Source organism: Octodon degus, unplaced genomic scaffold (assembly GCF_000260255.1).
Source record: "Octodon degus isolate 3935 unplaced genomic scaffold, OctDeg1.0 scaffold00127, whole genome shotgun sequence".
Classification (NCBI taxonomy): Eukaryota; Metazoa; Chordata; class Mammalia; order Rodentia; family Octodontidae; genus Octodon; species Octodon degus.
Window position 1 is genome coordinate 5340275 of NW_004524703.1, and position 15033 is coordinate 5355307.

At 34.6% G+C, this 15033-nt stretch overlaps 1 protein-coding gene and 1 non-coding gene across 2 annotated transcripts in view; both read right to left on the reverse strand.

The window, feature by feature from the left end:
- The window catches only part of Lyst (lysosomal trafficking regulator), a 289805-nt gene that overhangs the window by 205018 nt on the left and 69754 nt on the right, over nt 1–15033 (reverse strand). The window contains exons 6-12 of the mRNA XM_023700860.1: nt 12531–13560; nt 11396–11557; nt 8655–8811; nt 6137–6363; nt 5551–5617; nt 3559–3668; nt 1106–1532 (exon numbers count right to left, since the gene is read on the reverse strand). Coding sequence (XP_023556628.1) covers nt 1106–1532; nt 3559–3668; nt 5551–5617; nt 6137–6363; nt 8655–8811; nt 11396–11557; nt 12531–13560 — 2180 coding nt within the window. The remainder of the gene's footprint in view (nt 1–1105; nt 1533–3558; nt 3669–5550; nt 5618–6136; nt 6364–8654; nt 8812–11395; nt 11558–12530; nt 13561–15033) is intronic.
- Nucleotides 4749–4885, reverse strand: LOC111812535. Its single transcript, XR_002818026.1, has one exon. It is a non-coding gene; the product is annotated as a U4 spliceosomal RNA (small nuclear RNA).

Here is a 15033-nt window from a genome sequence, read left to right on the forward strand (position 1 = left end):
AAAATTAATAAATATTATCTTGGCTCCATAGTTAAGTTTAATTTAGATTTATTTAACTAAGAGACTACAAATAAAATATACACCACTGTATGGTACCTAATGAATAAGTTTGAATAAAATTTTACCTTCCTAAGCTAACCTGTAAAAGTACACAAGTATTATGATATTTTAATAACACAGAAAGTGTCAAAAATGGACTCAGACTCCAAACTGTGGTTATAAGACAACATTTCCCATCATTTCAATCTTGGAGACATCATTAGGGATTTTCCTGTCCATATCCTGGTGAGTGAAAACCTGAAACAGAGACTCCATGGATGGTGAGGTTTGTGGAATGAAGAGTTACTGAGACCTGCACTTCTATGAATATGTTATGTAAAACCCTCAACATCTCTCTCATCCTATCATTTTATTTCTGGAACCCTAAAAATGATCCTACTTATCTGACTTCCCACCACCATAAACTGCTTTTTAATCAACAGCTTCTTTCTGCCCAAAACAAGATGCAGTTCCAAGGCAATGTAACAGCAATCTTCAACCACGGAAGGACTGGGATGAATTTTGCTCTAACTCTGGAGATATAAACATTCTTTGACAGGAGCTAGGGGGAGGGCCACTGAGATAAGACTCAGCAAGAAAAAAACTTGAAGAGATGAGAAAGAAGATGGAATGGGGCTGTGTATAGAGGCTGGGAACAGAACATGACCAGCCACACCAATCAAGTAATGGGACCAAAAAAGAGGCAGGATTGATTTGAAACTGTCTCATTGCTACTTGTTTATCAATAAAATTATGGGGAAAAAATAAAAATTTAAATTTAAAAAAAGAGGCAGGAAATGGGGATTTTGACTCCAACAGCCATTGCATATGTAGTATATACCTATTCTCTCCCTAAAGACAAAAAGTACAGGAGGGAATACAGACTTAAAGGCTTTACAACAACTCAGGCTTGGTAACTCAGAACCTACCACTATTTAGTAAGGTTTTCAAAGTGAAGAACATGTTAAGAGCTAGTTCCAACATTGCTATATGTACCCTAAGTGCTCAACCCAAACTTCCATCTGAAAAATTTTAGTGTACAAATTAGATAACCCTACAATCATACCTGATCCATCAAAACTGCTGTCTTGTACAATTAATGATCTGTTTCTTTTCTTTATCTTCTTTCTTTTTTCTGTACCACCTTCAGATTCATGGATATACTCCACATTTAACCACAGTGAGACACTGAAGCCTTCTGACAGGTGTGGCCAGCAGTTTTGTCCCAGCAACGGCAAGTGGACTGGGGCTATGTGCCAAGAGGAAAGAAGCCGGTGGGGAAAGCTCTCTTTATCAGCCTCTTTCCTGACCCGTGAAATTCGTGCTCTTCTCAATAAACCCATGGCTTTACTGTTTAAAATCCCAGGACATTTTTGTGATGAGACACTGTGGCTTAAACTTGGAGTATGCAGCAAAGGAAAAGTTAGATACTGTGAGGGGCTCATGGTAACATCACTTTCAACAATTTTCAAAATACCCAGAAGAAGAATTTCCTAAAGAAATATGAAAATAAATGAAAGTTTATAATCATGAAACCAGGTAGACAGTAATCTTGAAATTTGGCTTATAAGTGAAAATACAGACATCCCATCTATAACAGCATTTCTATTTAAGCTGCTTTCTATCATATCTTCAAATCTTTAATCTTTTATTTTGTTTATTTATTTGGAATAGGGTCTCACTATGCAGTCCAGACTCATAGTGACTCTTCTGTCTCAGTCTTCCCAGTACTGGCATTACAAGTGTGTACCACCATGCCCAGGGTTCCAGGGCCAGCGCAGCTTGCGGTACTGGTGATCAGACCCTAGTCCTTGCAGTTGCCAGGCAGATATTTGTCTCCCCAGCTCTATATCATGTCTTTAAAATTTCCATTTTTTTATTCAGTTAAGATAAAATTTGAAGCATTTTATTCTTAAAATATATAATCTTGTGATTTGTTGGATTTAAATTTAGATATTTTAAAGGTACAAACAGCATTTATGATTAGTTTTGTTATAAATATTATATCAGGAATCATTTACGCAAAATAAAAATGATTATTTCCAGGTAGTCTCAGGTCTTCTCTCAATTATCTTTATTGTAAGTATTAATAAATACTAACTGTATGAATTAATGGTTTCGCCATATTTTCATACATGCACACATCATGTCCATTTACCCTTCTTTTACCCCACCCCCGCCCCATCCCCAACACCTTCCCTAGTCTCTAGTAATTATTTTACTTTCAGGTCCTTTTTTAAAGTTTCCACTTATGTTCTCTCAATTACCTTTTTTTTTCTTTTTTGATACCAAGGATATTAAACTTGGGACCTTGCACATGTCAGGCAGGCACTCACTCCTCTAAGCTATCTCCTCAGCCCACTCTCAATTACTTTTCTTTAGTATTTTTCATTTTCTTTCTTTCTTTCTTTCTTTCTTTCTTTCTTTCTTTCCTTTTTTTTTTTTTTTTTTTTTGAGACAGGGTTTCACTAAGCAGTTCAGGCTGGCCTTGAACCTACTATATAGCTCAGGCTGGCCTTGAACTTTCACAGATCCTCCTGCTTCAGCCTCCTGAGTGCTGGGATTATAGGTATGAGCCACATGCTTAGCCTCAATTACTTTTTAGTAAAGTTGGGGATATATACCCAAAGACTATAAGTTCTCAAGATTTCTGAATGGTATTAGATCATGACTGACTTCATAAAATTGATTGCTCAATTATACTGCAATTTATTCACATGGCTTTTCTCTAATCAAGTACATTTTCTTTCATCGTGTTTGGAAAATTGAAATAAGAATTTTGCTCATAATTTTAAGTTTTTGTTGAACTAAAATATTAAAAAATCTAAGGCAAGATAAAGAGTAGGAAAGATTAACCTAGTGAAATGCCCTTCTCATGCATAACGTAACATCTAATGTTGATTATCATCAGGAGGAGTATGCTCAGGAGAAGTACTAAAAGGCTTCCATAAACACACAGCCAAGTGTCAATGACAGTTTTTTGACCTGTGTGCACAGAGCTTCTCTGGGAGCTGTGGAGCCAGAGGGGCAGGGAAACAGGAAGAGCTTTGAAAGAACTCATCTTGCGTCACACAAAACATGAAGTTTTCTGTTGTATTTGCTTAGTCCTTTATTCAGAGTTTCATTATTAAAAATGGGTATTTTAGCTATTAAAAGCCACTGAGCTATATCAGTGGAAAGGAAAATATGTGAAATAATTGAGAGTGGATTTTTGGTTAGAAAAGAATTACCCCTAAAAAAGTTGTAATTACTCATCATTAGACTCTCCTTAAAATTACTTAGCATTCCTCAAGCACAAAGGTTGGAGGTACAGTGAGTTAAAGGAACTATAATCTAGTTAATTAAAATTGAAATGAAATAAAATATAAGTAAATAATAAAAAATTGGTTACTTCAAACATATCAACATAGAACTGACTATATACAATTACCACACCAAAAGAAAGAGCTTCATGACTTCTAAATAATTTTCAAAACATTATATTAAGGCATATAAATATAAAAATTAGAGCATATTTACTGTACAAGGAGATTTTTCCAGAAATACCCTCAAAAGAAGGGTTAACTCTTCTGCACATGTTCTTGAACTCATCAAAGATACTAAGAGATCGACCAATACTTTCTGGCATACTAAATGTGAAAAAGAAAGGAAAAATTAAAGCCAGTACATATTCAATTAAGAAAAATGAATACATAATTTCACAGAAAAAGATCAAATACTGTTGTACATCTAGAAATCATAAAATTTGTGAAGAAACAGTAAGATAACTAAATTAAAGTTGACCTACCAGTGACAAAAACAATAGACTACCCATTCCAGGAAGAAGTCAAAAAAGAAAAAATTAACTTCTACAACATAAGAGGAAACTTCCAACAGCATTCTTAAATATAAAAGCAGAAAATTCACAAAATATTTTAGAATCAGCAATATAAAAACATTTTTCAACATATAAAAAAGCAAATATATTCTTATACAAAAAATAACTAGGAAATAATCAAACAAAAATAGCTCTAAAGTATTAAACAGATAATTGCCAAACTTAAAACACTAGAAGTTGGAATTGCATTGAAAAATCTCACAAAATAAAATACAATGGGGCAGGGGAGATGGCTCAGTAGAATAAGCATTTGCCTGGCAAGCACAAGGACCTGAGTTCTGTCCCCAGTTCCACAAAAAAGAAAAAAAATACAAAATGAGATATGTGGATAACACGATATATGGCATATGTAGGGTCAATCCAAGGCCCCAAGATTACAATTAATATGCAAGAAAACAAAGAACAGAGGATATAGTGAAAATTATTTTTTAAAATAAATCTTTGTGACCTTAAGTCAGAACTTCCTAGACTTAATATGAAAAGCATAACAGAAACAAGAAGCTATAATTAATTATTATGTGGTAGTCTATATAGGATTCTTGAACAAATAAAGAACATGAAGTAAAAACTTTGAATAATGAATAATGAAATTTGAATAAACTATGGATATTAGTAATAACATAGCAATATAAGTTCGTTAACTGTAATGTATATACCATGCTAACATTAGGTGGTGATAAAAGGGGAAATAGGTAGAGAGTATAATGTGGGATATAATACACTCATACATTAAATAAGTAAATGGGGCAAATGGAAACCTTTTTCTTACAGTACAAATTCAATTAATAAATGTACAAAGAATGATAGAAATAGAAAATGGAAAATTGCTTTTTGGTAAGTACCATGTACTATTTATTTCCATTGAGGACCATCAATGGAAGCCAAACTCATGAGGTTAAAGTTTTCAATTAGCAATAATCACACTTCAGATAAACCTCATTGGCTACAATACTACCACTGTGCACAGCTTATGAGGTTAAAGTATGATAAGAAGGATATTTATATATTTTAAGTTACTGTACCATAAAATACTTATTAATTACAAGGAGGAAATAGTAACTTTACAAAGAAGAAACCCAGAAGACGCCACATTAACCAAGTAATCAAAGTTAACATCACTAGATATCATAAACCTCTTGAGGTGATGCCCTCAGAAGAGCTCAGCAGCACTTCTGGGGATTCCTGCCAAAAATGTATGTATAATCTGAATTTAATCTGAAAGAAACATCACACAAACACAAGCTAACACATCCTTTGTACTCCAATTAAAATTTGGTTATTTGAGTTAAAAAATCATGATAGCATGATCCATATATTCTCTATGGATTCTGAAAAGTACTGAGCACAGAGTAGAAGATATTAAATAAGGCAGACATATAAGGTTCATACTGGATGACAGTCTCTACAACATTACTGTGAACAACTCAGTCACTCAGAGTCTAGATGCTCCTTTTAATATAATAAAGGTGCTTATACTAAGTCTGGTTCATTGAGTCGGTCTAAGGAGCAAATTCAATGATGTGTATAAAAATACTTTTGAAATCACCCGGTACTACTTGAGTGGAAGCCATGATTATCACACAACAGCAAATTATTTTAAAGCTGTTTGTTTAAAATTAATATTTTCAACTCACCTTGAAATTCAGAATCAGCTTGTGTTAAAATACTCAGGAACCCGCCTAAAAGATTTTTCACAGTTCCCTGAAGATTAAAAAATGAAATGCACAAATTAAATGTCTTACCTCATGAAAACACAAAGGAATTGCAATGCATAGAGGCCTACTATCCTGTGTGTGATTTTTTTCTTAGATGGCTGGAAAGAATGCTTCATGTAGGATTATACATTTTTTGTGTATTGTCCTCAGTTTTCTCATGTTTTTTAAAATGATGAGCATACATTACAATTAAAGGCAATTTTTTAAATGTTATCAATTCTCAGAAATGCTAAACTAATTACTAGTTATCCAATGGCAGTCTGAACTTTTTATATTACTTTAGAGAAATATGAGATTAGAAGATTTTGGAGTATCACTTTAAGGTCAAAGCACATTGAAGGTATTTTAAAGGACAAGAGAAGCCTATACTTTCAGGGGTCATTTCTATAACTCATTAAGGACAGGAATTCTCAACTAATTTTTAGACAAGTTAGGTTATAAATAAGGTACTGGGTAATTGGGCATGGACTTGATAAACACTGATCAAATCTAATGTCTCGCTTACCTGTTGCAAGAGCAGAGAAACGTTCTTTTCTTTCTGCCTGATAATTTTCAAAAAACTCTCAAATACATGAGCAAGCACATCAAGTTTAGCTTTACTAGTAGAAAGCAAATTTAACTCCAGCATACAAATCTCAGGATATACTATTTCTCCCTGAGTAAGGTTTTCAAGTAAATCATATGGATTGACTATGGCACTGAAGACTTCTGTTTCAGGCTTTAAGTATACCCCTGAAAAGGGAAAAGAAAAGATTATTTTTATACTCTCACCACTGAACACACATTTCAACCTTATTTAGCATTCAGAAGATTCAGCATTCAAAAGCGCTATTTATAAAAAGATGCTTGCAAAACTTTTTCCTATTTTACTTTTAATTAGGCACAAATCCTAAACAATAAAGTCTTATACATAGTTTGAAAATAATGGAATACTCTTTTTTTTTTTTTTACAGAACCAGGGAATGAGCTCAGGCCCCTGCGCTTGCTAGGTAAGTGCTTATTCTACTGAGCCATCTCCCCGGCCCCAATGGAATACTCTTAAAAGTAATTTTGATCATCAGTAAAACTAGAAATATTACCAACAGCAATTTTATAGACATGTAATATAAATTTAATAACTTTTTCTAATACAATTGAAAACGCACTATCCCAAACTTTATGACCCCCAAATACCTAAATCATAGGGTAATTTAATTCACTTTCCATAGTTCAGTGAAAATAACATCTGTAGCTATTGGTTGGTTGAATTTTTTTTTTTTTTTTTTTTTTTTTTTTGGTGGAACCAGGGATTGAACTCAGGCCCTTGTGCTTGCCAGGCAAGTGCTTATTCTACTGAGCCATTTCCTCGGCCCCTGCTTGAATTCTAAACTTTGTCTTCTGTTATGGTTTATGTCTAGATGTCTCCCCAAAGCCTCATGCAGTCAAGGGGTCTGGCTTTTCAGAGGCACCTGAATCTAGCTTGTGACTGATTCATAGTGCAATACTGCGATTAAGGTGCTGGGATTAAGGGCAGGTGGTTGCTGGATTAGTCCACTGATTTGACTGGCACTACCCTAATCCCAGGAGTCTGGATAAAATAAAAAGGGCAGAAAGAGGAAAGTTACTCCCCTTTTGCTTTTGTTGTCTTCTGCTGCCCCAGAGGTCAGGAACTGCTGCCTTGGAGGTTGACACAATTACAAACTGAAAGCTCTACAAAGTGTGAGCTTTTAACCAAGCTTTTCCCTTTAAGTTTGGATACTGTTTCCACAATGAGAACAGTAACTACCACAGCGTTATGTAGAAACAAATGCTGTCTTTGTCTTTTTTTTTTTTTTTTTTCGAACCGGGATTGAACTCAGGCCCTTGCGCTTGCCAGGGAAGTGTTTATTCCACTGAGCCATCTCCCCAGCCCCAACAAATGCTGTCTTACTCAATATTACATTTTGGAAAACTGATAATGATCTTTTAAAAAGACTGCTGTGTTCTTCTAAAAATGTTCATATATTGAAGAAATTTATAAATTTCTGACTAAACCAGAATTCTTGGGAGATTCAGGTAGCAAACACAAAAGCAAAGAAATCTATCATTATATAAACATACCTATCTTATAAAACCACCATCACATCAATATTTTTTCAAAAAGTACCAACCACGTGTTCACTAGGCCTTTTAACTGGAATATCAATGATTATTCCCAATCACTCCAAGGGGAAGAGAAGTTTAACTCGGGAAGAAGAATAGTTTATCTATTCTAAACTTAGTGAAGACCAATAGTAGTGTGAAATGCGGAAGGCCAGCATATGAAAATACAGAACTTTCCAAAAATCTTTACCATTAATCAATCTATTTTTTCCATTCTACCCATTTTAACCCAAAGACAAAAAGATGGTTATACTTCTAGCCTAAGGACAATCTGGTCAGTGTTAAGCTAAGAAGGAATCTATCCTGCTATGTCCTCGTGCGTCTCAGAAGGGTCTCTGCACCTCTTTTGTCATTTACTCATAATGAAGTGCCAGTGTTTGGTTAGCTCTTTTTTATTGTGATCTCAACATAAATATCATTTCTTCAGAAAGGCTTTCCCTGACCACCCACCTAGTCACTATTATATCACCTGGTTTTATATTCCCATGCTGTTTACTTCTGACACTTACTGTCTTTCAGTAGAATGTATATGAAAGTAAAGACTGTCTTTCACCCATGCACAGTGTAATAAGATTTACCTCATTGCTTACATTGCATATACAAACACCCCACTTGTTGTGAAAACCAAACACAATGATAATGCAATGCCCTTTTAAAATTGTAAAGAAGACTGGTGTGGTGGTGAGCACCTGTAATCCCAGTGCTTGGGAGGCTGAAAACAGGAGGATCACTATGAGTCCAATCTATGTAATAAGAACCTGTAGACCCTGTACTAAATACATTAAAAAATAAAATAAAATTGTAAGGAATGCAAAATTCTAAAATGGTATCCTTATGAGCCATTTTGCTAATTAACTATCTGAATTGCATATCTAACAGGAAATACATCTGGGATAATTTACCATCATTGCAGGTTTTGTCATCCTCAGGATTGCTTTCACTATCTGCTTCATAACCTTCTTCTTCAACCAAAAGTGTAAAACCACAACACTGAGAATCCTCAGCTTCTTCTGAAAAATCTCCAGGCTGGGATGATACTTCTTCTTCAGATTGATGACTCTGTTAAGATTAGTGTAATTTAAAGGCAATCATTGTAACATTCACTCATTCTTAGTAATAGAACATTTATTACTCAGAAGTAATTTTAAGGACAGAGCCAATCAATATGTCCTTTAAGAAAAGAATAAATCTTAATAGCCATTGTAAGATTATGAAATTCATGCAATGTTGTTTTTCTCAGCTAACACCTTAATAAAAGAGGTTTCTAACAAAGCCACAGAGCCTTTCAGTTTCACTGAAAAACAAATCTAATTCTTGCTACAAATAGGGAATGAGTGAAAACCACAATGAGGCAGAACTATACTTGATATAAATTAATGCTAATAACTGTGTGTTATTTTCACAGATTTGTTAATGAAAATAATGTCTTTTTGTTGTTGTTTTGTTTGTCGAGAGAAGGTTTTGCAATGTAGGCCAGGCTGGCCTCAAATTCACTATGTAAATGAAGCTAGTCTCAAACTCAAGATCCTCTTGCCTCAGCCTCTCAAATGCTTGGATTACAAGTGTGTATTACCACACCTGGCTAATAAAACATCTTTTCAAAGGATTTTTATAAATAAGATATTTCATAGATAATTAGAAAAGTGATGGCAAATTTTCAAAGGGAGTAAAGATCTCAGAATTCAACTGTCTATATACAAGGTTCTTAGAAATCAAGTTCTAACATTAACTTCCTATGCAATATCTACAGCAAGACACCTTCCTTTTCTTATATGCTCAAAGTAGGGCTGGAGAGATAGCTTGGCAGTCTAAGAGCTTGCCTGACTGGAAAGCGCAAGGACCTAGGTTCGATCCCCAATCCCAGGTACCACATGCTGTGCCAGCCCCACATCTAGCCAGCCACTGAAACTGGGCATGGTGATGCACACCTGTAATGCCAGCACTGGGGAGGCTGAGACAGGAGGATCACTATGAGTCCGAGCTATGTAGTGAGACCCTGTACCAAATACATAAATAAATAAATTTTTTTTAAATTAAAAAAAAGAAAAGGCTCAAAGTACACTATATCATTGCAACAGCAAAAAAGGGAGCATAAAGCTGGTATTTAATTATTTTATAGTTAACCAGTTGATTCAGTACTAAAATGAAGGTATTAATAGCTATTTTAGTAAGTTTTAAAGTTATAGCAAACTAATTAAAATAATACAGCAAAAGATTATAAAACATATATATCACTAGACCAAAGATTTAAAAGAAAAGTTATATTAAAAATAAGGGCCGGCTAAATAGCTCAGCAGATTAAAGTGCCTGCAAGCAGACACAGGGGCCTGGGGCTTGATCCCTGGGTGTGCTGTGCCAGCCTCAACCTTGAGGTGCACTGAGACTAGGATTGAGACTGGGCGTGGTGGTGCACGCCTGTAATCCCAGCTCTTGGGAGGCTGTAAACAGGTGTGAGACCCTGAACAAACTGTAGAGCCTTCCCTAAAATACAAAAAATAAAATTAAATAAAAATTATATATGTATATTAAAGATAAAAGAATGCAATAATTAATCAAAGGTAAAAGAAACATAAAAGATATATAAACATGTAAAAACACTGTATTTTCAGGAAAAAAAATTTAAATCATTACTTTAGAAAAAAATGTTAGGGCTAGCCTGATAGCTCAATGGACTAAAGCACCTGCTTAGGCAGAGCATAAGGGCTGGGGTTGGATCCCCGGCATGCCAGCTCCACCCACGGGGCATGCTAAAATGGCAATTGAGAGTGGGCGCGTGCCATCGGAGGAGGCACTTGGGAGGCTGAAAACAGGAGAATCACTACAAGTGCCTCCATCGGAGGAGGCACTTGGGAGGCTGAAAACAGGAGAATCACTACAAGTCCGATCTACATAGTGAGACCCTGTAGACCCTGTGGACCCTGTCCTAAGTACAGAAAAAAGAAAAAAAAAATTGACACAACCAATGATTATTATTTTTGCAAGTACTAGACATTTTTATTTTTTTTATTATTTTATTTTTTTGACATTTTTATATTAAGTGATTTAAATTGGGTAAAAAAAATAATAAATTGAGTAGAGTTCTAGAAATATAAATTGTACCACCATAGGATCAGATAAGCCCTATATTATCACCATCCTGAATTATCATTTACTAAATTATCAATTATTGATAACATTTATCAGATCAAATAAATACATTTCTGTCTTGTCCAGAATAATTCTTAGTAAATTTCTAGGCTAAATTAAGAAAAGTATGTCATAATCTGATTGAAAATAATAATAATAATAATAATAATAATAATAATAATAGTAAAATGGGGGCTGGGGAGATAGCTCAGTAGTTTAAGGGCCTGCCTGGCAAGCACAGAGTCCTGAGTTTGATCCCTAGTACCAAAAAATAAAAATAAATAAATGACATGAAAAAAAAGAAAAGTACATTATATTGCTCTCCTGTTTTTGGAGACTGGGCACTAGCAAAAACTATCCATCCCAGATGATGGTACAACCCACAAAACTCACCTGATCAAACTGAGGTCCCTATATTCTAACTATATGATTTAGTGTCCTAGTTCCACCTGATACATCCCTGCCTCTGCTTGTCAAAGGCAAATAACCCAAATAACGCCACCAAATGGATTCATACCTTCTCAGTCATAGCATCATTATGTTCAATATCTGTTGAATGATTCCCCAGGGCAACTCGAAACAAAGCATCAAACAAAGGCTTTGCTAATTCTGTCTCAGTCACCTTTGACTGTGAAAGATGGTCCCTCATTTCACATAATATATTTTCCACAGATAAGTTCTACGGTAAAATAAAAGAAACAAAGAATATTAATAATATGCTTTTTAAAACAATAAACAGTGACAAAATAACTATTTAATAAGTAGAAAATGAGTTCACTTACTTGCCATTGATAGGAAGGTAAGTCATATAAATTTTAAAATCTATCCAAATACCTATTGTTAAAATTAGCAACTTTTGCATGTATGTACACAGTACTAGCCTTCTTTTAATATAGTGATTCACTAAATCACTAAATTGCCCAGACAGGGCTTGAACTTGCAATTCTTCTGCCTCAATCTTCCAGAGTACTGGGATTATAGGCGTGTCCCGTCACTCTGGGCTAATAATATTTTTGTTTATCAAACACATTGCTCATTTGGTTTAAATTTTAGTGTACCATTAATTAACTATATCATAAAACTATTCCTCAAAACCTGAGTTTGAATTAACCATCTTTATAATTTACAACTTCCTTATTCTTAGGGATTCACAAGATTCTAAGAAGCAGTTGTATTGTAATCTTTTTCTCTCCTTCTCTTATACCCTTAAAGGAAGCTTTCACTGTGTGCCCATATCCCTACAACAGATGATGACAACATAAGGATGGATAAGAACCTGACTACTCCTATAACAAATTCAGTTCAGCATGAGAAACAGGTATAGAGAAGATAGGATAACAATTATGCAAGAACTAGAAACAAATGTAAGGGGCCTAGGCAGGGCACCGAAGAGCATCACGCGAAGAATGTGAACTCTGAAGTCTGAAACACAGTATGAGACTTACTTATCTGACACTAAATGCATAAACTGCTTCAAATAGGGTGTGTGCACTGTAAACGCAACTGTAAGCTTCTTTATGTTAAGAATAGGGTCACTTAAGGGTCTCCTTTGTGTCCTACATAAGACCTTATACTGTGCTAAGCCTAGGGGATGTGCAAAACATCAAAATTTTGGGAAAATAACATAATTTAAAATATATGCATAGTAATACCTGACTGGGCAACTCCAATTCCGTCTTTTGTTGATTGGTTCTGGCACTATGAAGACAAATGGCCAGAAGGGCTTCCAAAAGTCGTATGCTATAAAGCAAGGTTTCAGTTTCTTGATTTGTAAGTAGCTTTGCTTCTTCAAGAACAGCTTCAGAGGTTGAAATTTGCTCCACATTTATGGAAGAAATATGTTGTGACTCTAATTTCCCTAAATTGTCAGCACTCTTCTTTAGGTTATCTAATTCTGATAATGTGGAGTCACTTTTCATAGTCAAAGATGATAACTCTTCCTTCATAGTTACTTCAGATCGACAAGTTCTGGCTAAGTCCTGGTTTTCATTTGCATTCATATCACCCTGCTTTCTTCCTTGCTTATCTTCATTATTTCTTAGTAGTTCCTGTATTATCATAATTATTAATTTATGGCACACTCGGAAACCACCAAGCCTATGGAACTGTTTCTGGAAGACTGGGCTCAACATGTAGATCCAACGACACATAGCCCACACGTCTGCAGCTTGGTGCATACATTCTGAAGTTGGCAGGACAAGGCTCTCGAGAGACAAACACGGCAACACATGACTCAGGGGCTCACTGGCTGTACTGTCATAGCCAGAAGTGTCTTCTGACTCATTGGCTGACTCTCTATCAGACTCTGCTTCTTTACTTACACATAAAAATGCCACACAGAGGAAGAGATTTATGGTGTTGAGATGCACATCCTGGTGACCAGTTTTCCATTTCTTTGGATAAGATTCTTTGAGACTGGCATAAAATTTGCTGAGGCTCTGAGGAGAATCTGAATAAGCTTGCTGGTTATGAAATGGAGTATCTACACTTGAAGATGATGGTTCTTTCTGTTCAATATCCAGCCCATCGATCCCTGGAATTGAAGCATCTTTCTGTGTCTCTCCTAGGCTGATGATCAGCGTTTCAAATGCTTTTAGGGAATGACTTCGAATACCATCTAAGTAATTTAATTCAATTATTTGATTTACTCCATTACAACTTAAAAACAAATCTCTTATCACCCTATGAGAAAAGGTAGAAAAACAAAAGGCTTTATATAGAGATACATCACTTATAAAGGGTACATATACTACTTAAATATGTTGTTGTGGCATTTGATAGATGCTAACACTACCTAATCTGATTCATTCATTATATGGCTAAAATTGTTAGACATTAATCAGAACTCCAAGTTATTTTCTAATTATTATCACATCTTTCTTAAAACACTGCATATATGGCTCTGCAAGTATGTGAAAATAAAGAATTACAGAGTCCAAATTAAGTGAGGTAACTTAGGGAAGAACATTTTTCTCCAAATAGTAAATTCTATATAAATTTCAATGCCAAACTACCACCATACTCAAGGCAAATACTCAAGACCACATAGGCATTTGTTCATCTGTGTATCTAATGGTTCATTCAGGATTTTTCACTTTTATTTCATAAAGGGAAAGAATTCAACTATACCAATGAAAATTAAGATCTTCTATAGTATGAATGAAGTTCAGAATTACATGAGTTTCTCTATAGTTTAATTCTAGTTTGGCTATTTGATATACATCAACAGTGCAAATATAAAGGAGGTCTTTGGGCCGGGAATATAGTTCAGTTGTGATGCAGGGCTTGCCTAGCATAAGGCCCTGGATATAATGATGCACAGGGGTGGTGGGGAGTTTAGCTTTGTCTCAAGTAAGACTTCTGTTTAGACCTGTGGAATCCATCTTATTAACAACTTTAAATATATAAACTCAGTGATTCTCAGTCCTTATTTTAGAAAGATCTAGGTTGCTTACAGACATGCAAACACAAAACAAAGTCCATTCTACAGTTCTAATACCAAAATATCAGAATTTCTAAAGCATCACTGTAATGCAATGATTTAATATTAAAATAGTTGTATTAATAAGAATAGAAAGTCACAAATAAAGATGATGATGCATGACATTTTAAGTTTTTAAAATACTGTATGTATTGATTTGAAAAGTCAATCTATCTAAAATATCAGCTTTATTTTTTAAATGTACCACACTGGATAATCACCAAAACTGGAAAATCAACTGGTGGAATTATAAGCACCTTTACTTTGTCTTCTCTTTGTTTATTTGCATTTTCCATTTTTCTACATGTATTTCTTAGGTAGTACATGAAAATATGATGCTTAAAAAATAATAATCACAGCTGAGTATGGTGGTATACATCTATAATCCCAGCTACTCAGGAAGCTGAGGGAAAATCATAAATTCAAGACCAGCCTTGACAACACAGCAAGAATGTCTCAAACAATAATAATAACAACTAGTTATAACAACAACAATCTCTCTAATGCCATTGCCTATTTCATGTACATATTTTACACAATTGTAAACAAGTGAACGTTATTTTAAATTTTATTTTACCCATACAGTATTATAGCATTTTCTCCTCATTCAACATGATCTCTGTAAATTTTTATGGTTAACAGTATTTCATCTAATAAATATAAAATAACCAATT